We start from the raw sequence: 23,587 nt of genomic DNA, 5'->3' as shown, positions 1-23,587 counted from the left end.
TGCATTATTGCACCTGAGCCTACTTGGGTATGCTTTTCATCAAATGATACTAAAAGAACAGTCAATTTGATAGTAGAACATATTTGGAAAGATTCTTAAAAATGCATGTTCTATATAAATATTGTGAGTTTAATTTTGTCTGTAATGTTTCTTTATACATTTTATATAAAAATCCCAGTGTTCAAAGGGCCAATATAGTGAAAAAATACCTGCTCTAATTTGTCAGATCATGTCATTTTATCACCATATGCCCTGCAACTGTATGTGTTTAACCCCTGCAAAGAGTTTAAACACATAGTTAACATACTGCTCGGGAGCCACTTGGAATTACTGATCCAGAGCAGAAACATTTTTAGTAAATTACTTTATGCACTTTTTTTTATCAGTATCACATTCTAAATGTGTCACAAGGTTTGTTAAATCCAAGTCAAGTGGTATTACAGTTTTGAAACCATATAACAGGTAAACACTCTTTATATTGTGTGTTTATATGTTAGATTAGTTATGCAATATAATATTTTGCCCTGGTTATAAAAAGCACTTCCTTTTTCAACTGCCATATATATATTTTTTTTTATGTCTTTACAGTTCAACCAATAAAACCCTGACGTGAACTAAGAACCTTTACTTCTGGACAAAGTGCAACACTGACACTTTTTTTCCCCCAAGAGAACAAACTGTAATGTTTTTTCATTTTGTTACATGCAGGATGTGTATACATTTTATATAATCGGATATAAAGTAGTTTTTACATCTACTTACTGCATACAAAAGATCTGAGGAGGTTATGATCACCCCTGAAAAAGAAAATTAATTATTAATCAGTCAGACATGACAACGGGAGCAATTCTGTATATGGATATGAGTTTATCATTGAAATTTGCATTCTATGTGTAATGCTAATTTCTTTATAATATGCTTACTTAAACCATTTAGAAGTATTGCACCAATATGGTCTAGAAAGTATTTTTGTTCTATTTAAAGGCACCTTGTTTTTTCCCTTTAATGCATTATATATCCATATTCTATGCACTTGTGCTTGTTTCTCGTTAGTTTCACTTTAAAAGCAATAAAAGTGGAACACAAACCACTAGATGAAAATGTCTTTGGATCACCGACACGGATCTGAGACCCTCCTTCATGGAGAGTTTGGAGTTTACCCAACAAAAGATATTCGCTATGCACTTAGTCTGACTCATACAGGTCTTCATATTCAGAGATTAGTACCAAAGCCAGAGGATGACCAACGAACTGTGCTGTCCCTTCTTGACATGGTGGGTTGTCACACTCTTCGTAATCATGGTTCTTCAGATAAGTTTGCCTATTTTTCAATCTACTCCTATCCTTTAAAAAAGAAGAAGGTCACTATGGGCTCCGGTCGCACTCGTCAAAGATTGGTTCGTACATTCCGAGTAGATGAATCAACAGATTATAGCAGGAACCGGTTAATAGCTGAGAAGTGGGCAATTGCAATAAAGTGTTTGATTCAGGGAGTTCCCATTGGCAGTGAAACAGGTAAGATACGTAGTTGATTATTTAATAGTCTTTTTATGGCTAAATAGTGCTTGTGTGGGTCTGAATGAAGGCTTAACGGGATAGAAAGGTCAAAATTGAAATCTACATTTCAGTTTTAAATATAATAGTTTTTACAATATGCTACCATTAGCAAAAAATGCTTCTATTAAAAGTTACTAGAAGTTACCTCAATCTTTTGAGGTAAGTTGCCGCATCTGTGAGGGGAGAGACCTTCGGTGTGGTGGATGTGTGGAACCTGTAGTTGTTATGCCTTCCTTGTTTCCTAGAGTATGGGGGACTTTATTCTTCCTTGTCGATTGGAGCAGTGCAGAACGGATAGAAAGGTACCTCATTGGTCATGCATAAAAAGGAATGTAAGGAGAGCATAATAGTGTGATAACGTTTAACAAAATTAACACAGTGCTTATAACGTTCATACACACACATTTAAAAACCTCAATAACATGACATATGCAAGTAGTAGGTAGTGGACGTTTTCCGAGGTAAGTTTATACACCGTTCAGATGGTTTAGACTGGATATATGCATGAAAACAAACTGTGTTTACAGAGCTCCAAAGGACGGTAATGTTTCAAATTGGAGTACAAAAACAGTACAGAAATATTTGTGTCCGGTTGTCAAAACTGCCTTAGGATGGCAAATAATCCCTTATGCGTTTTGGAAGTGTTTTTTCAACTTTTATTTCAAATGAGTCTAAAACTGGAACAATATAAATTACTTTTATTTTTTTTTTTTCAATGGTATAACACTTACACTTAGCTACTTGCTCTTATGGTTTCTCAATCTCAGAACTTCCTATATAATTATTTCTTACATAGCTTGAGCTACTGTTTTTCTGAGTTTTTGTTGTTTCTGTATCATCTCATTTACATGACTATTTACACACAAAATACTTTTTTATTACATTTGTTACCCACTGGTTTCACTGACTTTAGGGAGATTGGAAATTGCAGAGTTTAGCAAATCGCAGAAGGGATTAACATATCTTTTGGAGCCACTGCTGCTAAATTTCTAGTTCTAGCTGCTGTTTTAGATTCTTCTACATGAATTTCTATGTAAGGTTTTGCCCGACTTCTAAATAAATTCTCTGGGTGGCCACTCATTAAATCTTAAGAATATTTATTAGTCCCTGCTATTAGCAGTCATTTAAAGGGACGGTCTAATTTTGTTTTTCTTAGTATCCTGTGTTAAAAAGCATACCTAGGTTGGCTCAAGAGCAGCAATGCACTACTGGGAGCTAGCTTCTGATTTGTGGTTTCACATATACACATCTTGTCATTGGCTCACCTGATATGTATTACAGGGTCACTATTGCTAAAAGTACATTCTCTAATAGATAACAGCATGTCATTTTTACAATATAATGGTCTTTGATGTAAATTTTAGGCTTCATGTATCATTAACAAATCATCAGTTTGGGTGTTCTCAACACCTACAGTACTTAGTAATGTCTTGGGAATGTATTGCAATTGCCAGTACAGATGATTATTAGGTATATTGCTAGGAAATGCTTCTACATTAGTTTATAGTCTTAAGTTTGTTCCACATAATGTATAATGGTGTCAAAATGTATTCTTTTTATCTTCTGCAGTGCTGTGCAGGTGGAACAGTAAATTAACCCCTTAATGACCACAATGTACCCTGTATGTCACTGGTCGTTAATGGTTTTTTCAGGACATAATAGCACAAGTCTAGCAAGAACACGCTATTAATGCCCTCCCTCCAGCAGGCTTTGTGGAATAGAGCAGTCTCAATGCTGGTAGCAAGACCGCACTGTAAAACAATCAAGTCCCAAAAAAAGGTCAGCGACATACAGGGTACGTCGCTGGTCCTTAAGGGGTTATGATGACTTATATTTTCTTATTGTTCAATTGGTTTGTTATACTTTGTATTTTAAATTATCTATGTTCTTAACATGCATGTCAAACACATTGACAAATGGCTAGGATCACTAAAATGTATGTTTCTCACTAAATGTGATTTGTGTTGGTGATACATTAATTTAGTATATACTGCACACCTACATACAAGATGCAACATCTCTTTAAAATGAAATAACCATAATAATGCAGACAATACCATCTCATGTGTTCAAAAAGTTCACCCTTCACTCTTTCCCTGCTATGTTCTCAGGGTTTTTTTTACATCTGTCCCATCACCTTTTATTGCTCTATATTTCTCTTTCTGTGCGTGTGTCTGTCTGTTCTCTCTGTGTTTCTTGCTTGCTCTATTGCTCTTTCTATCTCCTTTAAAAATGACCTCCACCTTGCACTGGTACTTGAAGGAAGCACTCTGTCAGTAATGAGTGCACTGTGGCTTTCAACACAAAAATGCATTTTCAGTAAATAAATATATATGTTTTTCAATTTATAGAAGATTTTTTTTAACATCCAGTAGTGGCTCTGTCTCGCGATATAATAAGATGTTACATTTTATTGTGCAGATTTTGTTCCTGATCTCTTGCCAAGAGCACGACGGTTGATGCTTTTGCTGAATCCCTGTGGTGGACGGGGTAACGCCCTCCAGCAGTGCCATACCCATATATTACCTATGATCACAGAGGCAGATATCAGCTATAACCTTATACAAACAGGTATAACAGGATTTGTGTTTATCTGTTGTAGAACTAACAGCTGAAAATAATAAACAGTGTCTTGTGTTTTATTAATGTAATTATTATTTATCTATTTTTACAGAGAGACAAAATCATGCTCGAGACCTGGTGCAAAGTATCAATCTGGAGGAGTGGGATGGCATAGTTGTCATTTCCGGAGATGGACTTCTATATGAGGTACACTGACCTGTAGACTGCAGGAGTATGTTGGCTGAAAACGGCAAATGAGTTTCAAGCAGGGGTCGACAAATCTGTTTAGGAGCCAGTAAGACTATTCCTGGTAGTCTGATTCTCTTTGTATGCTTTTGTATTATGACTCTAGGGAGTTCTCCCTAAGGGTGATGGGGGAAACCAAACGTTGGACTACTTGCCCAGTGTGCTTAGAGGAATATGGCTGCACCTCAGTGATGAGGCCCCCAGAAGGCTGAAGCGATTGTCTGGGGTTGTCATGTTCCTTGTTCAGAGGATAATTGCCTGGTATTTCAGGGTTGGACTGACCTTACTTGGTGGGATCAGACTGATATACTTCAGGAAAGTTTTCCTCTGTGAAAAGCACAACTGGGCTAAAATAGCCTGCTCCTAGGTGGTAATAGAACAAGCTACTGAGCTGCTGGTAGTTCCTGGTAGAACACTTCTCTATTTGTAGGAAAGACTATTTAGGAGCCAGGCATACTTTCAGGAACAAGGGAGTGGTATTTGTATATAGATCTATAAAGAATAACTAAAAAAAAAAAATAGGAGCCAGGGGTGTAACATTCTAGGAGTCAATGGCTCCCTGGCTCTTGGGTTTGTTGAGTCCTGGTTTAAAGGGACAATCCACATCTTTTTATTACATTTTTCTAAAATATTCCAATATATTAACATATTAGCAGAGGTTGAACTATATGAGAACCATTTAACATGTTTCTACAATTGTTTTTCAATGGTCATACTGTCCATCACTTTATTTTATTTGTAGGAGCCAACCTGAACTTGAATCTGTAGATTACAAGGCTTGCCTCTGTCATTTTGTTAACAGAAATAATATACCAAAATGCAAATTAGGGACATATATGTGGCAAGCTTGTGACGCTTCAGTGGGCTATTTGAGTTTTGAGATATAAATTATAAGGAAAGGGTGGAAAATAAAGTATATTATAAAGGTTTTACTATTCATTATGAAAGGGACAGTAAAGTCAACATTAAACTTTTATGATTCAGATAGAGCATGCAATTGTAAACAACTTTCCAATTTACTTCTATTATCAAATTTGCGTCTTTCTTTTGGTATCTTTTATTGAAGAGTAAAACTAGGCAGGCTCATAAGAGCTCAGGAGTGTGCACGTGTCTTTAGTACTCTATGACAGCTACATTTAGCCACCAGACGCTGAACCAAAATGGGCCAGTTCCTATGCTTACATTCCTGCTTTTTCAAATAGCGATAGCAAGAGAACGAAGAAAAAATGATGATAGGAGTACGTTTTAAAATTGCTGCTCTATCTGAATCATTAAAAAAATAATGGGTTTTGTGTCCCTTTTTAATATTGGCTAAAATTTGTAGCTGGGTGGTCAGTAAAATAAGCCAGGTGGTGCACCCACTAAAAAGGTCCTGGGGAGAACATTGGAAATAGATTTGTCCATCTAAATAAGAGTTTAATTTTTACTTTGGTTCCCATTTAAACGCCTTTTCCATTAACATTTATGTAAAAGAACACGTTTAACTAACTGATGTTCTTCCATAGGCATGATAATTTAATTTTTATGTTTCATTTCCTTAAACCCCTTTCTTAGTCTTTGGAGGGGTTTCTCAGTGCAGATTTCTTCTGTTATGTGTGATCAGTCCACGGGTCATCATTACTTCTGGGATATAACTCCTCCCCAACAGGAAATGCAAGAGGATTCACCCAGCAGAGCTGCATATAGCTCCTCCCCTCTACGTCAGTCCCAGTCATTCTCTTGCACCCAACGACTAGATAGGATGTGTGAGAGGACTATGGTGATTATACTTAGTTTTTATGACTTCAATCAAAAGTTTGTTATTTTAAAATAGCACCGGAGCGTGTTATTACTTCTCTGGCAGAGTTTGAGGAAGAATCTGACAGAGATTTTTTACTATGATTTTAACCGGAGTCGTTAAGATCATATTGCTGTTCTCGACCATCTGAGGGAGGTAAAGGCTTCAGATCAGGGGACAGCGGGCAGATGAATCTGCATTGAGGTATGTGGCAGTTTTTATTTTCTGAATGGAATTGATGAGAAAAGCCTGCCATACCGTTAAAATGACATGTATGTATACACTTCAGTATTCTGGGGATGGTATTTCACCGGAACTACTGTGTTAAAGGTCACTAATCCTTTTAATAACTATTCTCATGTTAAACGTTTTTGCTGGAATGTAGAATCGTTTACATTGCTGAGGTACTGTGTGAATAAATGTTTGGGCATTATTTTCCACTTGGCAGTTTTTTGCTTTAATTGTGACAGTTTCGTTTCTCTTCACTGCTGTGTGGGAGAGGGAGGGGCCGTTTTTGGCGCTCTTTGCTACGCATCAAAAAATTCCAGTCAGCTACTTTTATATTTCCTGCATGATCCGGTTCATCTCTGACAGATCTCAGGGGTCTTCAAACTTCTTTGAAGGGAGGTAAATTCTCTCAGCAGAGCTGTGAGAATTCTTATAGTGACTGTGTATAAAAAACGTTGTTTTGTTTTCTTATGTACAAATTTAATTAGTGTTGTTTTTTACTAATGGGAACAAACCTTTGCTAAAAGTTGTGTTGTTTTAAAATTTGATGCAATAACTGTTTTTCAGTTCATTATTTCAACTGTCATTTAATCGTTAGTACCTCTTTGAGGCACAGTGCCTTTTTTTGCTAAAAAAGATTATAACCAAGTTGTAAGTTTTTTTGCTAGTGTGTTAAACATGTCTGACTCAGAGGAAGATATCTGTGTCATTTGTTCCAATGCCAAGGTGGAGCCCAATAGAAATTTATGTACTAACTGTATTGATGCTACTTTAAATAAAAGTCAATCTGTACAATGTGAACAAATTTCACCAAACAGCGAGGGGAGAGTTATGCCGACTAACTCGCCTCACGCGACAGTACCTGCATCTCCCGCCCGGGAGGTGCGTGATATTTTGGCGCCTAGTACATCTGGGCGGCCATTACAGATAACATTACAAGATATGGCTACTGTTATGACTGAAGTTTTGTCTAAATTACCTGAACTAAGAGGCAAGCGTGATCACTCTGGGGTGAGAACAGAGTGCGCTGACAATGCTAGGGCCATGTCTGATACTGCGTCACAGCTCGCAGAGCATGAGGACGGAGAGCTTCATTCTGTGGGTGACGGTTCTGATCCAAACAGATTGGACTCAGATATTTCAAATTTTAAATTTAAATTGGAGAACCTCCGTGTACTACTAGGGGAGGTCTTAGCAGCTCTCAACGATTGTAACACTGTTGCAATACCAGAGAAACTGTGTAGGTTGGATAAATACTTTGCGGTACCGGCGAGTACTGACGTTTTTCCTATACCTAAGAGACTAACTGAAATTGTTACTAAGGAGTGGGATAGACCCGGTGTGCCGTTCTCACCCCCTCCAATATTTAGAAAGATGTTTCCAATAGACGCCACCACTCGGGACTTATGGCAAACGGTCCCCAAGGTGGAGGGAGCAGTTTCTACTTTAGCTAAGCGTACCACTATCCCGGTGGAGGATAGCTGTGCTTTCTCAGATCCAATGGATAAAAAATTAGAGGGTTACCTTAAGAAAATGTTTGTTCAACAAGGTTTTATATTACAACCCCTTGCATGTATCGCGCCGATTACGGCTGCGGCAGCATTTTGGATTGAGTCGCTTGAAGAGAACCTTAGTTCCTCTACGCTAGACGACATTACGGACAGGCTTAGAGTCCTTAAACTAGCTAATTCTTTCATTTCGGAGGCCGTAGTACATTTAACCAAACTTACGGCTAAGAACTCAGGATTCGCCATACAGGCACGCAGGGCACTGTGGCTAAAATCCTGGTCAGCTGATGTTACTTCTAAGTCCAAATTACTTAATATACCTTTCAAGGGGCAGTCCTTATTCGGGCCCGGTTTGAAAGAAATTATCGCTGACATTACGGGAGGTAAGGGCCACGCCCTACCTCAAGACAAGGCCAAAGCTAAGGCCAGACAGTCTAATTTTCGTCCCTTTCGGAATTTCAAAACAGGAGCAGCATCAACCTCCACTGCACCAAAACAGGAAGGAGCTGTTGCTCGTTACAGGCAAGGCTGGAAGCCTAACCAGTCCTGGAACAAAAGCAAGCAGGCCAGGAAACCTGCTGCTGCCCCAAAGACAGCATGAACCGAGAGCCCCCGATCCGGGACCGGATCTAGTAGGGGGCAGACTCTCTCTCTTCGCCCAGGCCTGGGCAAGAGATGTTCAGGATCCCTGGGCACTAGAGATCATATCTCAGGGATACCTTCTAGACTTCAAATTATCTCCCCCAAGAGGGAGATTTCATCTGTCAAGGTTGTCAACAAACCAGATAAAGAAAGAAGCGTTTCTACGCTGCGTACAAGATCTGTTAACAATGGGAGTGATCCATCCGGTTCCGTGGTCGGAACAAGGACAAGGGTTCTACTCAAACCTGTTTGTGGTTCCCAAAAAAGAGGGAACTTTCAGGCCAATCTTAGATTTAAAGACTCTAAACAAATTCCTAAGAGTTCCATCGTTCAAAATGGAAACTATTCGGACAATCTTACCCATGATCCAAGAGGGTCAGTACATGACCACAGTGGATTTAAAGGATGCTTACCTTCACATACCGATCCACAAAGATCATCACCGGTATCTAAGGTTTGCCTTCTTAGACAGGCACTACCAGTTTGTAGCTCTTCCATTCGGATTGGCTACGGCTCCAAGAATCTTCACAAAGGTTCTGGGTGCCCTTCTAGCGGTACTAAGACCGCGAGGGATTTCGGTAGCTCCGTACCTAGACGACATTCTAATACAAGCTTCAAGCTTTCAAACTGCCAAGTCTCATACAGAGTTAGTTCTGGCATTTCTAAGGTCGCATGGATGGAAAGTGAACGAAAAGAAGAGTTCTCTCTTTCCTCTCACAAGAGTTCCATTCTTGGGGACTCTTATAGATTCTGTAGAAATGAAGATTTACCTGACAGAAGACAGGTTAACAAAACTTCAAAATGCATGCCGCGTCCTTCATTCCATTCAACACCCGTCAGTAGCTCAATGCATGGAGGTGATCGGCTTAATGGTAGCGGCAATGGACATAGTACCTTTTGCACGCCTACACCTCAGACCGCTGCAATTATGCATGCTAAGTCAGTGGAATGGGGATTACTCAGATTTGTCCCCTACTCTGAATCTGAATCAAGAGACCAGAAATTCTCTTCTATGGTGGCTTTATCGGCCACACCTGTCCAGGGGGATGCCATTCAGCAGGCCAGACTGGACAATTGTAACAACAGACGCCAGCCTACTAGGTTGGGGCGCTGTCTGGAATTCTCTGAAGGCTCAGGGACTATGGAATCAGGAGGAGAGTCTCCTTCCAATAAACATTCTGGAATTGAGAGCAGTTCTCAATGCCCTTCTGGCTTGGCCCCAGTTAATAACTCGGGGGTTCATCAGGTTTCAGTCGGACAACATCACGACTGTAGCTTACATCAACCATCAGGGAGGGACAAGAAGCTCCCTAGCAATGATGGAAGTATCAAAGATAATTCGCTGGGCAGAGTCTCACTCTTGCCACCTGTCAGCAATCCACATCCCGGGAGTGGAGAACTGGGAGGCGGATTTCTTGAGTCGCCAGACTCTTCATCCGGGGGAGTGGGAACTTCATCCGGAGGTCTTTGCCCAAATACTTCGACGTTGGGGCAAACCAGAGATAGATCTCATGGCGTCTCGCCAGAACGCCAAACTTCCTCGCTACGGGTCCAGATCCAGGGATCCGGGAGCAGTTCTGATAGATGCTTTGACAGCACCTTGGAACTTCAGGATGGCTTATGTGTTTCCACCCTTCCCGCTGCTTCCTCGATTGATTGCCAAAATCAAACAGGAGAGAGCATCAGTAATTCTAATAGCACCTGCTTGGCCACGCAGGACTTGGTATGCAGATCTAGTGGACATGTCATCCTGTCCGCCTTGGTCTCTACCTCTAAGACAGGACCTTCTGATACAGGGTCCATTCAAACATCAACATCTAACTTCTCTGAAGCTGACTGCTTGGAAATTGAACGCTTGATTTTATCAAAACGTGGTTTTTCTGAGTCGGTTATTGATACCCTGATTCAGGCTAGGAAGCCTGTTACCAGAAGGATTTACCATAAAATATGGCGGAAATACCTATACTGGTGCGAATCCAAAGGTTACTCCTGGAGTAAGGTTAGGATCGCTAGGATATTGTCTTTTCTACAAGAAGGTTTAGAAAAGGGTTTATCAGCTAGTTCATTAAAGGGACAGATTTCAGCTCTGTCCATCTTGTTACACAGACGTCTGTCAGAAAATCCAGACGTCCAGTCCTTTTGTCAGGCTTTAGCTAGGATCAAGCCTGTGTTTAAAGCTGTTGCTCCACCATGGAGTTTAAACTTAGTTCTTAACGTTTTACAGGGTGTTCCGTTTGAACCCCTTCATTCCATTGATATAAAAATGTTATCTTGGAAAGTTCTGTTTTTAATGGCTATTTCCTCGGCTCGAAGAGTCTCGGAGTTATCAGCCTTACATTGTGATTCCCCTTATCTGATTTTTCACTCAGACAAGGTAGTTCTGCGTACTAAACCTGGGTTCTTACCTAAGGTAGTCACTAACAGGAACATCAATCAAGAGATTGTTGTCCCATCCTTGTGTCCAAATCCTTCTTCAAAGAAGGAACGTCTTTTACACAATCTGGATGTAGTTCGTGCCCTCAAGTTCTACTTGCAGGCAACTAAAGATTTTCGCCAAACTTCTTCCTTGTTTGTCGTTTACTCTGGACAGAGGAGAGGTCAAAAAGCTTCTGCTACCTCTCTCTCTTTTTGGCTTCGTAGCATAATACGTTTAGCCTATGAGACTGCTGGACAGCAGCCTCCTGAAAGAATTACAGCTCACTCCACTAGAGCTGTGGCTTCCACTTGGGCCTTTAAGAATGAGGCCTCTGTTGAACAGATTTGCAAGGCTGCAACTTGGTCTTCGCTTCATACTTTTTCCAAATTTTACAAATTTGACACTTTTGCTTCTTCGGAGGCTATTTTTGGGAGAAAGGTTCTTCAGGCAGTGGTTCCTTCTGTATAATGAGCCTGCCTATCCCTCCCGTCATCCGTGTACTTTTGCTTTGGTATTGGTATCCCAGAAGTAATGATGACCCGTGGACTGATCACACATAACAGAAGAAAACATAATTTATGCTTACCTGATAAATTCCTTTCTTCTGTTGTGTGATCAGTCCACGGCCCGCCCTGTTTTAAGGCAGGTAAATATCTTTTAAATTATACTCCAGTCACCACTTCACCCTTGGTTACTCCTTTCTCGTTGTTTCTTGGTCGAATGACTGGGACTGACGTAGAGGGGAGGAGCTATATGCAGCTCTGCTGGGTGAATCCTCTTGCATTTCCTGTTGGGGAGGAGTTATATCCCAGAAGTAATGATGACCCGTGGACTGATCACACAACAGAAGAAAGGAATTTATCAGGTAAGCATAAATTATGTTTTTTCTGTGTTCTAGCAAATCTAGGCTTCTCTAAAAAAGTAATATCCAACAGTGAACCAAGCCCTATTGATTTATTAAATTATTCTATTGTCAAAGTAAATTAGGTTTTTAAGAAAATTAAAGTTAAAAAAAACAAAAAAAAAACCTGCTGCAATTCACAATTACATTTTTGTAATAATTTTGAAAAATATACTCGAATCCTGTCTGCTGTGTGTCTCTATCTTGCTCTATCTATCTCTATCTATCTATTCTGGGAAGGATCATTTTATACCATCTATCTTTATGTTCTTACCCTGTATGGAGTCAAATGGTTCTCTACAACAGAACTAGTAGAATATGGCTTAGTCTCTGGAACACCTCAAAGTTTTATTAGCTGCAGGTCCACCCTCCCTGAATTTTTTTTTATTTCTTTCAGACCACAAACCATATTGTAATTGTGTTTTATTTTTATTTTTTACTTCAGTCTTGAAATTCTTTATTTTATTGAGGTACAAGGACATAAATCAATATAGGCAGCAATACTCGCAGTTAATAATATTAGAGAATGCTAATGATTTGGATACAAGTATGCAATTGTTATAAACATAAGTCACAAGAATGACAAAGAACTTTATGTAGAGTTTTGTTGACCACTCTTTGGCCTCACTCAAACTACACTTAAACTGGCAAGATCTTCTATAGTAAATATGGGGCCACTCATGGACCTACTCTGTAGCAAGACTTTAATCTCATATGTAGATTTAAAAAGAGAAACATGTAGTAAGTGAATGAGTAACAGATCCCCTATTTATCTTAAGTGTCATATGACAATAATTTAAATTAATAAACTATGGCCACTATTGGACCACTGTATACATATTCTTTATTTAGAAGGGAGGATAAGGTGAATAGCATTGGAAGGGCCACGTTTGGACCCATTAGTTGTAGTCTTAAAATTGTTATGATCTGTATGTGAGGTTGTCAAAAACATATTTTATGTAAGAACTTACCTGATAAATTCATTTCTTTCATATTGGCAAGAGTCCATGAGCTAGTGACTTATGGGATATACAATCCTACCGGGAGGGGCAAAGTTTCTCAAACCTCAAAATGCCTATAAATACACCCCTCACCACACCCACAATTCAGTTTAACGAATAGCCAAGCAGTGGGGTGATAAAGAAAGGAGTAGAAATCATCAACAAAGGAAATTTGGAAAAAATTGTGCTTTATACAAAAAATCATAACCACCATAAAAAGGGTGGGCCTCATGGTCTCTTGCCAATATGAAAGAAATGAATTTATCAGGTAACTTCTTACATAAATTATGTTTTCTTTCATGTAATTGGCAAGAGTCCATGAGCTAGTGACGTATGGGATAGCAATACCCAAGATGTGGATCTCCACTCAAGAGTCACTAGCGAGGGAATAAAATAAAAACAGCCATTTTCCGCTGAAAAAATTAATCCACAACCCAAAAAAATAAGTTTATTTTTATAATTGAAAGAAAAAAAGTTAAATCAAAAGCAGAAGAATTAAACTGAAACAGCTGTCTGAAGAACTTTTCTACCAAAAACTGCTTCCGAAGAAGCAAATACATCAAAACGGTAGAATTTAGTAAATGTATGCAAAGAGGACCAAGTTGCCGCTTTGCAAATCTGATCAACTGAACCTTCATTCTTAAAAGCCCACGAAGTGGAGACTGATCTAGTAGAATGAGCTGTAATTCTCTGAGGCGGGGCTTGACCCGACTCCAAATAAGCTTGATGAATCAAAAGTTTCAACCAAGAAGCCAAGGAAATAGCAGAAGCCTTCTGACCTTTCCTAGGACCAGAAAATAAAACAAATAGACTGGAAGTCTTCCTGAAATCTTTAGTAGCTTCCACATAATATTTCAAAGCTCTTACCACATCCAAAGAATGTAAGGATCTTTCCAAAGAATTCTTAGGATTAGGACACAAGGAAGGGACAACAATTTCTCTACTAATGTTGTTAGAATTCACAACCTTAGGTAAAAATTGAAAAGAAGTCAGCAAAACTGCCTTATCCTGATGAAAAATCAGAAAAGGAGACTCACATGAAAGACCAGATGGCTCAGAAACTCTTCTAGCAGAAGAGATGGCCAAAAGGAACAACACTTTCCAAGAAAGTAGTTTAATGTCCAAAGAATTCATAGGATCAAATGGAGAAGCCTGTAAAGCCTTCAGAACCAAATTAAGACTCCAAGGAGGAGAAATTGATTTAATAACAGGCTTAATACGAACTAAAGCCTGTACAAAACAGTGTATATCAGGAAGTATAGCAATCTTTCTGTGAAATAAAACAGAAAGAGCGGAGATTTGTCCTTTCAAGTAACTTGCAGACAAACCCTTATCCAAACCATCCTGAAGAAACTGTAAAATTCTAGGAATTCTAAAAGAATGCCAGGAGAATTTATGAGAAGAACACCATGAAATGTAAGTCTTCCAAACTCTATAATAAATCTTTCTAGAGACAGATTTACAAGCTTGTAACATAGTATTAATCACTGAGTCAGAGAAACCTCTATGACTTGGTACTAAGCGTTCAATTTCCATACCTTCAAATTTAATGATTTGAGATCCTGATGGAAAAACGGACCTTGAGATAGTAGGTCTGGCCGTAACGGTAGTGGCCAAGGCGGGCAACTGGACATCCGAACCAGATCCGCATACCAAAACCTGTGTGGCCATGCTGGAGCCACCAGCAACACAAATGATTGTTCCATGATGATTTTGGAGATCACTCTTGGAAGGAGAACTAGAGGCGGGAAAATGTAAGCAGGATGATAACACCAAGGAAGTGTCAGCGCATCCACTGCTTCCGCCTGAACATCTCTGGACCTGGACAGGTATCTGGGAAGTTTCTTGTTTAGATGAAAGGCCATGAGATCTATTTCTGGAAGACCCCATATCTAAACAATCTGAGAAAATAATTCTGGATGGAGAGACCAGTCCCCTGGATGTAAAGTCTGGCGGCTGAGATAATTCACCTCCCTATTGTCTACACCTGGGATATGCACCGCAGAGATTAGACAGGAGCTGGATTCCGCCCAAGTAAGTATCCGAGATACTTCTTTCATAGCGGGGGGACTGTGAGTCCCACCCTGATGATTGACATATGCCACTGTTGTGATATTGTCTGTCTGAAAACAAATGAACGGTTCTCTCTTTAACAGAGGCCAAAACTGGAGAGCTCTGAGAATTGCACGGAGTTCTAAAATAGTTATTGGTAATCTCGCCTCTTGAGATTTCTAAACTCCTTGTGCTGTCAGAGATCCCCAAACGGCTCCCCAACCTGAAAGACTCGCATCTGTTGTGATCACAGTCCAGGTTGGTTGAACAAAAGAACCCCCTTGAACTAAACAATGGTGATCTATCCACCATGTCATAGAGTGTCGTACATTGGGATTTAAGGATATTAATTGTGATATCTTTGTATAATCCCTGCACCATTGATTCAGCATACAAAGCTGTAGAGGTCTCATGTGAAAACGAGCAAAGGGGATTGCGTCCGATGCTGCAGTCATGAGACCTAAAACTTCAATGCACATAGCCACTGAAGGGAATGACTGAAACTGAAGGTGCCGGCAGGCTGCAACCAATTTTAAACGTTTCTTGTCTGTTCGAGACAGTCATGGACACTGAATCTATCTGGAAGCCAAAAAGGTGACCCTTGTCTGAGAAATCAAGAAACTTTTTGGTAAATTGATCCTCCAACCATTTTTCCGAAGAAACAACACTAGTTGATTTGTGTGAGATTCTGAAGTACGTAAAGACTGAGCTAGTGCCAAGATATCGTCCAAATAAGGAAACACCGCAATACCCTGTTCTCTGATTACAGAGAGTAGGGCACCCAGAACCTTTGAAAAGATTCTTGGAGCTGTTACTAGGCCAAATGGTAGAGCAACACATTGGTAATGCTTGTTTAGAAAAGAGAATCTCACTGATAATCTGGATGAATCGAAATATGAAGGTATGCATCCTGCAAGTCTATTGTGGACATATAATGTCCTCGCTGAACAAAAGGCAGAATAGTCCTTATAGTCACCATCTTGAAAGTTGGTACTCTTACATAACGATTCAAAATTTTCAGATCCAGAACTGGTCTGAATAAATTTTCCTTCTTTGGGACAATGTATAGATTTGAATAAAATCCCAAACCTTGTTCCTGAAGAGGAACTGCATGATTACCCCTGAAGACTCCAGGTCTGAAACACACTTCAGGAAAGCCTGAGCTTTTACTGGATTTGCTGGGATACGTGAGAGAAAAAAATCTTCTCACAGGAGGTCTTACTCTGAATCCTATTCGATACCCTTGAGAGACAATGCTCTGAATCCATTGATTTTGGACAGATTTTATCCAAATATCCTTGAAAAACCTTAATCTGCCCCCTACTAGCTGAGCTGGAATGAGGGCCGCACCTTCATGCGGACTTAGGGGCTGACTTTGGTTTCTTAAATGGCTTGGATTTATTCCAATTTGAGGAAGACTTCCAATTGGAAGCAGATTCCTTGGGGGTAGGATTGAGTTTTTGTTCCTTATTCTGTTGAAAGGAACGAAAACGGTTAGAAGCCTTAGATTTACCCTTAGGTTTTTTATCCTGAGGCAGAAAAACTCCCTTTCCCCCAGTGACAGTTGAAATAATGGAATCCAACTGAGAACCAAATAAATTATTACCTTGGAAAGAAAGAGATAGTAATCTAGATTTAGATGTCATATCAGCATTCCAAGATTTAAGCCACAAAGCTCTTTTAGCTAATATAGCTAAAGACATGGATCTAACATCAATTTTGATAATATCAAAAATAGCATCACAAATAAAATGATTAGCATATTGCAGTAAGCGAATAATGCTAGATAAGTCAGAATTCAATTCCTGTTGTGCTAAATTCTCCAACCAGAATGTTGATGCAGCCGCAACATCAGCCAAAGAAATTGCAGGTCTAAGAAGATGACCTGAATATAAATAGGCCTTCCTTAGATAAGATTCAAGTTTCCTATCTAAAGGATCCTTAAAGGAAGTACTATCTTCCATAGGAATAGTGGTATGTTTAGCAAGAGTAGAAATAGCCCCATCAACTTTGGGGATTTTTTCCCAAAACTCTATAGATTTTGCTGGTAAAGGATACAATTTTTTAAACCTTGAAGAAGGAATTAAAGAAGTACCTGGCTTATTCAATTCATTAGAAATCATATCAGAAATAGCCTCAGGAATAGGAAAAACCCCTGGAGAAACCACAGGAGGTTTAAAAACAGCATTTAAACGTTTATTAGACTGAACTTCAAGAGGACTGGTTACCTCAATATCCAAAGTAATTAACACTTCTTTTAAAAAAGAGCGCATATATACTCTATTTTAAATAAATAAGTAGATTTGTCAGTGTCAATGTCTGAGGAAGGATCTTCTGTATCAGATAGATCCTCATCAGAAGAGGATAAATCATTATGTTGTTGGTCATTTGAAATTTCATCAACTAAATGAGAAGTTTTAAAAGACCTTTTACGTTTATTAGAAGGTGGAAATGCAGACAAAGCTTTCAGGATAGAATCAGAAACAAATTCTTTAAAATTTACAGGTATATCATGCACATTAGAAGTTGAAGGAACTGCAACTGGCAATGTACTATTACTGATGGACACACTATCTGCATGTAAAAGTTTATCATGACAACTATTACAAATGACATTCAGCAAAATAATTTCTACAATTTTACAAAAAATGCACTTAGCTTTGGTAGAACTGATGTCATGCAGCAATGTTCCAGCAGAAACTTCTGAGGCAGGATCAGATTGAGACATCTTGCAAAATGTAAGAGAAAAAACATATAAAGCAAAATTATCTATTTCCTTATATGACCGTTTCAGGAATGGGAAAAAATGCAAATAGCATAGCCCTCTGATAAGAAAAAAGCAAGAGACAAACATCAATGGGGTATTGAAATAATGAAAAAGTTTGGCGCCAAGTATGACGCACAACGTAACGTAAACTTTTTTGGCACCAAAAATAACCGGCAATGACACACTCGCGTCACTAATGACGTAACCGTGTGGAAGGTCTCGGCGTCAAGTATGACGCCGGAAATGACGAAGTTGCGTCATAGACGTATTTTTTTGAGCCAGAAATATTTTCGCGCCAAGAATGACGCAATAAAGGTTAACATTTGACGCACCCGCGGGCCTAATACCGCCCGCAATTTGCAAGAAGTAGTCAATTGAAAAAAGGACTAATCCCCAGGTAAGAAAAAAAATTCTTTAAAAGATGTTTATATTTCCCAAATATGAAACTGACAGTCTGCAGAAGGAAATACATAAACCTGACTCATGGCAAATATAAGTACAATACATATATTTAGAACTTTATATAAATGCATAAAGTGCCAAACCATAGCTGAGAGTGTCTTAAGTAATAAAAAACATACATACCAAAAGACACCCATCCACATATAGCAGATGGCCAAACCAGTACTAAAACAGTTATCAGAGGTAATGGTAAATTGAGAGTATATCGTCGATCTGAAAAGGGAGGTAGGAGATGAATCTCTACGACCGATAAGAGAACCTATGAAATAGACCCCCGTTAGGGAAATCATTGTATTCAATAAGTGATACTCCCTTCACGTCCCTCTGACATTCGCTGTACTCTGAGAGCAATTGGGCTTCAACAATGCTGAGAAGCGCATATCAACGTAGAAATCTTAGCACAAACTTACTTCACCGCCTCCATATGAGGCAAAGTTTGTAAAACTGAATTGTGGGTGTGGTGAGGGGTGTATTTATAGGCATTTTGAGGTTTGGGAAACTTTGCCCCTCCTGGTAGGATTGTATATCCCATACGTCACTAGCTCATGGACTCTTGCCAATTACATGAAAGAAAGATTGTTATCTATAAGGCTGAATATCTGGAATATAAGGAGGAGCAAATCCAGGGAGGAGAATGTAATTATATTACTAAGTAAAAGATAATTTATTTGTATCCACCCTGCTTGCTGGTAATGCATATTGCTGAATAAACTAATATCCAAGCAAATAGATATATTTAGTCTCCATTTCATCTAGTAATAGATTGTCCCAGATGTTTTAATGATTGGGTTTGATCTTTAGGAGACTGCACCCTGGGTGGATACTATTGAATAAATCAAGATGTTGCATTGTTTGATATCAGTCAAGCAACTGTCAATCATTTTTTATTAATTTTGCGTATGTAGATAACCCTTGGGGAATTTTCTGCATTAGGAAGACGGGGAACCAGACCCCTTTTGCAAATCCAGTCATAAGGCTTGTGTTAGCTGGAAGCTATGTCCAGGTTTAGCTGTACACATTTTGTATTGCATTGTTTTTAAATTCCAGTCCCCAGGGCACACTAACAGGCCATATTTCCAGGATATCTGAAGTAGATGACAGGTGAAATAATCAGCTGGTCAGTGACAATGGTTATTCACTTGTTCTCATCCAATGTAAATCATGAAAATCTGGCCTTTTTAGTGTGCCCTGGGAGGCTACAGAAATGTTCTGTACTCTTAAACACACAAGTGGTGGTGTGTGCCCTCCATCATTTAGTACAAGCTGTTAAAGGGACAGTAAACACATTGTGAGTACAATACATTTCTGTTGTCTTGCTATAGAATAAAACATTGTTCAAGTCTAAACGTTTTTAAAATAAACACATTGTTTGCTGCAATTGTTTTTTAACAGCTAAACTCCATGCACCCCATAAGCAAGCCCGCTCCACATATATAAGAAGCAGAAACCACTTCTTTTTTTCCTCTCCACCACCTCAGAAGTGGTGAGATCAATCACCCCAACACTTGCTCGTTCTGAATGCTTGACATGCGCTGCTCTAGTGCAATTGGTTGCGCTGGAGCAGGGGGCAGCATTGCACAAGAAACTTCTTGTGCAATGTTAAATTTTGCCCTGTGATGAAACCTTGCAAGTGCAGATTGCAGACACAGGTTTACTACTTGCAGACCTGTGCACCTGCAGGGATGGTAAATTTACCAAGTTAGGACGCTAGTATTTGTTCTAAGAAAAAATGCCTCTCCATCATGACATACAGAACTTTTGTAAGGCTTTTGAAAAAGATCAGTCTTCAAGTTGAGATTGCTTCTTTGGACTTTAACCTGATGCATCACATTCTCCACGGTTCTGATTTTTCTTGGGTTAGATCTAATATGGTTGATCTGGGACCCTGACACGCTTACATGCTACATAGTGATTGGTTGATATGTGCGAAAGCTTGTTTATATCTGTCCTTAATTTGCTACAGCAAATTTAAGGTAGATTCCAATCATTCTGATATTGGGTCCCAACTACTTGGTTTGGCCGATATGGGAAGTGTGTTTCTCCAGTGATTACATTCCAAAATGGATTTAGCCACTAAAAGCCCATAGCCAAAAAGTTCCTGAAAATATTACAGGGTTTCAATCGGGTTGATGTTTGGCCATTTGCAACACCTTGATTCTTTTCTTTTTCCGCCATTCTGGTGTATATTTGCTGATCTCGGTGATCTGCTTGAAATCATTGTCCTGTTGCATGACCCAATTCCGGCCAAGCTTTAGCAGTCGGACAGATGGTCTCACATTTGACTCTAGAATACTTTGGTATACAGAGGAGTTCATGGTCGACTCAATGACTGCAAGGTGCCCAAGTCCTGTGGCTGCAAAACAAGCCCAAATCATCACCCCTCCACCACCGTTTTTGACAGTTGGTAATGGTATAAGGTGTTATGCTGATATGCTGTGTTTGGTTTTCACCAAATGTGACACACTGCATTATGGCCAAACATCTCTACTTTGGTCTCGTCTGTACAAAGGACACTGTTCCTGAAGTCTTGTATATTGTTCAGATGCAACTTTGCAAACCTTAGGCATGCTGAATAAAAAACAGATCTTTTGCGCTTAAACAGCTAGACACTTTCACATTGAAAATATACTGACAAACTAAAATTAGTAGTATGCAATAAAAATGAAATGCACTTAAAGTTAATATTTAGGCAGTTAAGAAAAAAACTTCTCTTCACTTGAGAATAAAATGTTTACTTAAAACTATTAAATCGGGTACAATTTCTCAAACTCATGGGCATTTCAGGTTTGATATTATGTCCCTTTTAAAGTAGCTGTAAAGGAGTTGGCACAGTAGATTTTTACATTATGCAGAAGAATACTTAAAGGGACACTGAACCCAAATTTTTTCTTTCGTGATTCAGATAGAGCATGCAATTTTAAGCAACTTTCTAATTTACTCCTATTATCAATTTTTCTTTGTTCTCTTGCTATCGATATTTGAAAAAGAAGGCATCTAAGCTTTTTTTCTTTGTTCAGAACTCTGGACAACACTTTTTTTATCAGTGGATGAATTTATCCACCAATCAGCAAGGACAACCCAGGATGTTCACCAAAAATGGTCCGGCATCTAAACTTACATTCTTGCATTTCAAATAAAGATACCAAGAGAATAAAGAAAATTTGATAAAAGGAGTAAATGAGAAAGTTACTTAAAATATCATGCTCTATCTGATTCACAAAAGAAAAAAAATTGGGTTCAGTGTCCCTTTAAAGGGACATAAAACACTGAATGCAAATAATGAGCATAGTGTTGAGGTTATGCTTCTCCTTCTACTCGTGTGTCACCATAATGAAATCCACCTTTTGCATCATTCCAGTGCTGATGTATTTGTACGTGTGCAATAACTCGGATACCTGCAGTGGAAACCAGCTTCCAAAATAGCAGCCCTCATAATTATAGGGTGGTGCATGGGTGTTTAATGTTCCTTTAAATGAACAGTCTATTGTATATGTTTCCCTTTTAATGTGTTCCCAATGACTTGTTATACCTGCTGCAGAGTATAGCTGGTTTTGCTCATTGAAACCACATCCAAAAAATAACATTCAAATACCTGCTGCCTTTGTGTATAGAGTGAGTGAGGAAAGATAAGCGATCTGCTCTTTCTGCATATTCAGACCATTTCACTGAGCCTTTTCTTAAATGGACATGAGAGAAAACAAAACAATTCTTTAACCCCTTAATGACAACTGACGTACCAGGTACGTCATGCATTAACAAGCAGTTAATGACAATGGACGTACCTGGTACGTCAGTTGTCTAAGAGAGTGCTGGAAGCGATCGCAATCGCTTCCAGCAGCTCTCAAGGTATTGCAGTGATGCCTCCATATGGAGGCATCCTGCAATACCTTTTTAGAAGACTCCGATGCAGAGAGAGCCACTCTGTGGCCCTCTCTGCACCGGTAGCGATGGTGCCGGTTCGTTGGTGGGTGGGAGCGTAACAGGGAGGCGGGTGGGCGGTCCATCGCTACCCGGCATCCGGTTCCTAGAAGTGCAATGTGCACGCCGGGTGCCAGGAGCGTGCGGGGGGCGCGCGTGCGCGCGCATTAGCTGCCCACTGACACCAATGAGGAGGGAAGGGGGGGGGGAAAGATTTAAAAAAATAATAATATAAAAGGATCTGGGAGGGGGAGGGGGATAGGGGTATTGTGGGGGGCTGCTACACTACAGAAAACAAAAAAAAATCCAAAAGAGGAAAAAATACTTTTGTTTTTGGGGCAAATTGGGTATTGGCAGACAGCTGCCAGTACCCAAGATGGCCGCAATTAGATAGGGGAGAGGGTTAGAGAGCTGGGGGGGGGATCATGGAGGTTGGGGCTAAGGCAGGAGTCCATCACAGCTAAAATATTTTATTTTTTTTATAAAAAAAAAAAAACTCCTTTTATTTAGTACTGGCAGACTTTCTGCCAGTACTTAAGATGGCGGGGACATTTGTGGGGTGGGGGAGGGAAGAGAGCTGTTTGGGAGGGATCAGGGAGTGGGATGTGTCAGGTGGGAGGCTGATCTCTACCCTAAAGCTAAAATTAACCCTGCAAGCTCCCTACAACCTACCTAATTAACCCCTTCACTGCTGGGCATAATTTACGTGTGGTGCGCAGCAGCATTTAGCGGCCTTCTAATTACCAAAAAGCAACGCCAAAGCCATGTAAGTCTGCTATTTCTGAACAAAGGGGATCCCAAAGAAGCTTTTACAACAATTTGTGCCATAATTGCAGAAGCTGTTTGTAAATAATTTCATTGAGAAACCTAAAATTGTGAAAAATGTAAAGTTTTTTTTTTTTATTTGCTCGCATTTGGCGGTGAAATGGTGGCATGAAATATACCAAAATGGGCCTAGATCAATACTTTGGGTTGTCTTCTAAAAAAAAAATATATACACGTCAAGGGATATTCAGGTATTCCTGACAGATATCAGGGTTCCAATGTAACTAGCGCTAATTTTGAAAAAAAGTGGTTTGGAAATAGCAAAGTGCTACTTGTATTTATTGCCCCATAAATTGCAAAAAAAGCAAAGAACGTGTAAACATTGGGTAAACTCAGGACAAAATTTAGAAACTATTTAGCATGGGTGTTTTTTGGTGATTGTAGATGTGTAACAGATTTTGGGGGTCAAAGTTAGAAAAAGTGTGTTTTTTCAATTTTTTCCTGATATTTTATTATTTTTTTTATAGTAAATTATAAGATATGATGAAAATAATGGTATCTTTAGAAAGTCTATTTAATGGCGAGAAAAACGGTATATAATATGTGTGGGTACAGTAAATGAGCAAGAGGAAAATTACAGCTAAACACAAACACTGCAGAAATGTAAAAATAGCCATTGTCATTAAGGGTAAGAAAATTGAAAAATGGTCCGGTCATTAAGGGGTTAATAATTCAGATAGAGCATGCAATTTGAATCCACTTTCTAATTTACATCTATCAAATGA

The 23,587-nt window shown here is 39.2% G+C and overlaps 1 protein-coding gene across 1 annotated transcript in view; it reads left to right on the top strand.

Annotated features, from left to right (window-relative positions):
* The first annotated feature begins 912 nt into the window (after positions 1–912).
* SPHK2 (sphingosine kinase 2) overlaps positions 913–23,587 on the top strand; it is a 58,709-nt gene continuing 36,034 nt past the window's right edge. Inside the window, exons 1-3 of the mRNA XM_053690649.1 lie at positions 913–1,515; positions 3,979–4,128; positions 4,232–4,326. Of these exons, the coding sequence (XP_053546624.1) occupies positions 1,095–1,515; positions 3,979–4,128; positions 4,232–4,326 (666 nt within the window). The 5' untranslated portion in view covers positions 913–1,094. The remainder of the gene's footprint in view (positions 1,516–3,978; positions 4,129–4,231; positions 4,327–23,587) is intronic.

This window comes from Bombina bombina, chromosome 8 (assembly GCF_027579735.1).
Source record: "Bombina bombina isolate aBomBom1 chromosome 8, aBomBom1.pri, whole genome shotgun sequence".
Classification (NCBI taxonomy): Eukaryota; Metazoa; Chordata; class Amphibia; order Anura; family Bombinatoridae; genus Bombina; species Bombina bombina.
The sequence above is the reverse complement of the archived record's forward strand: the minus strand, read 5'-3'. Positions and strand labels throughout refer to the sequence as shown.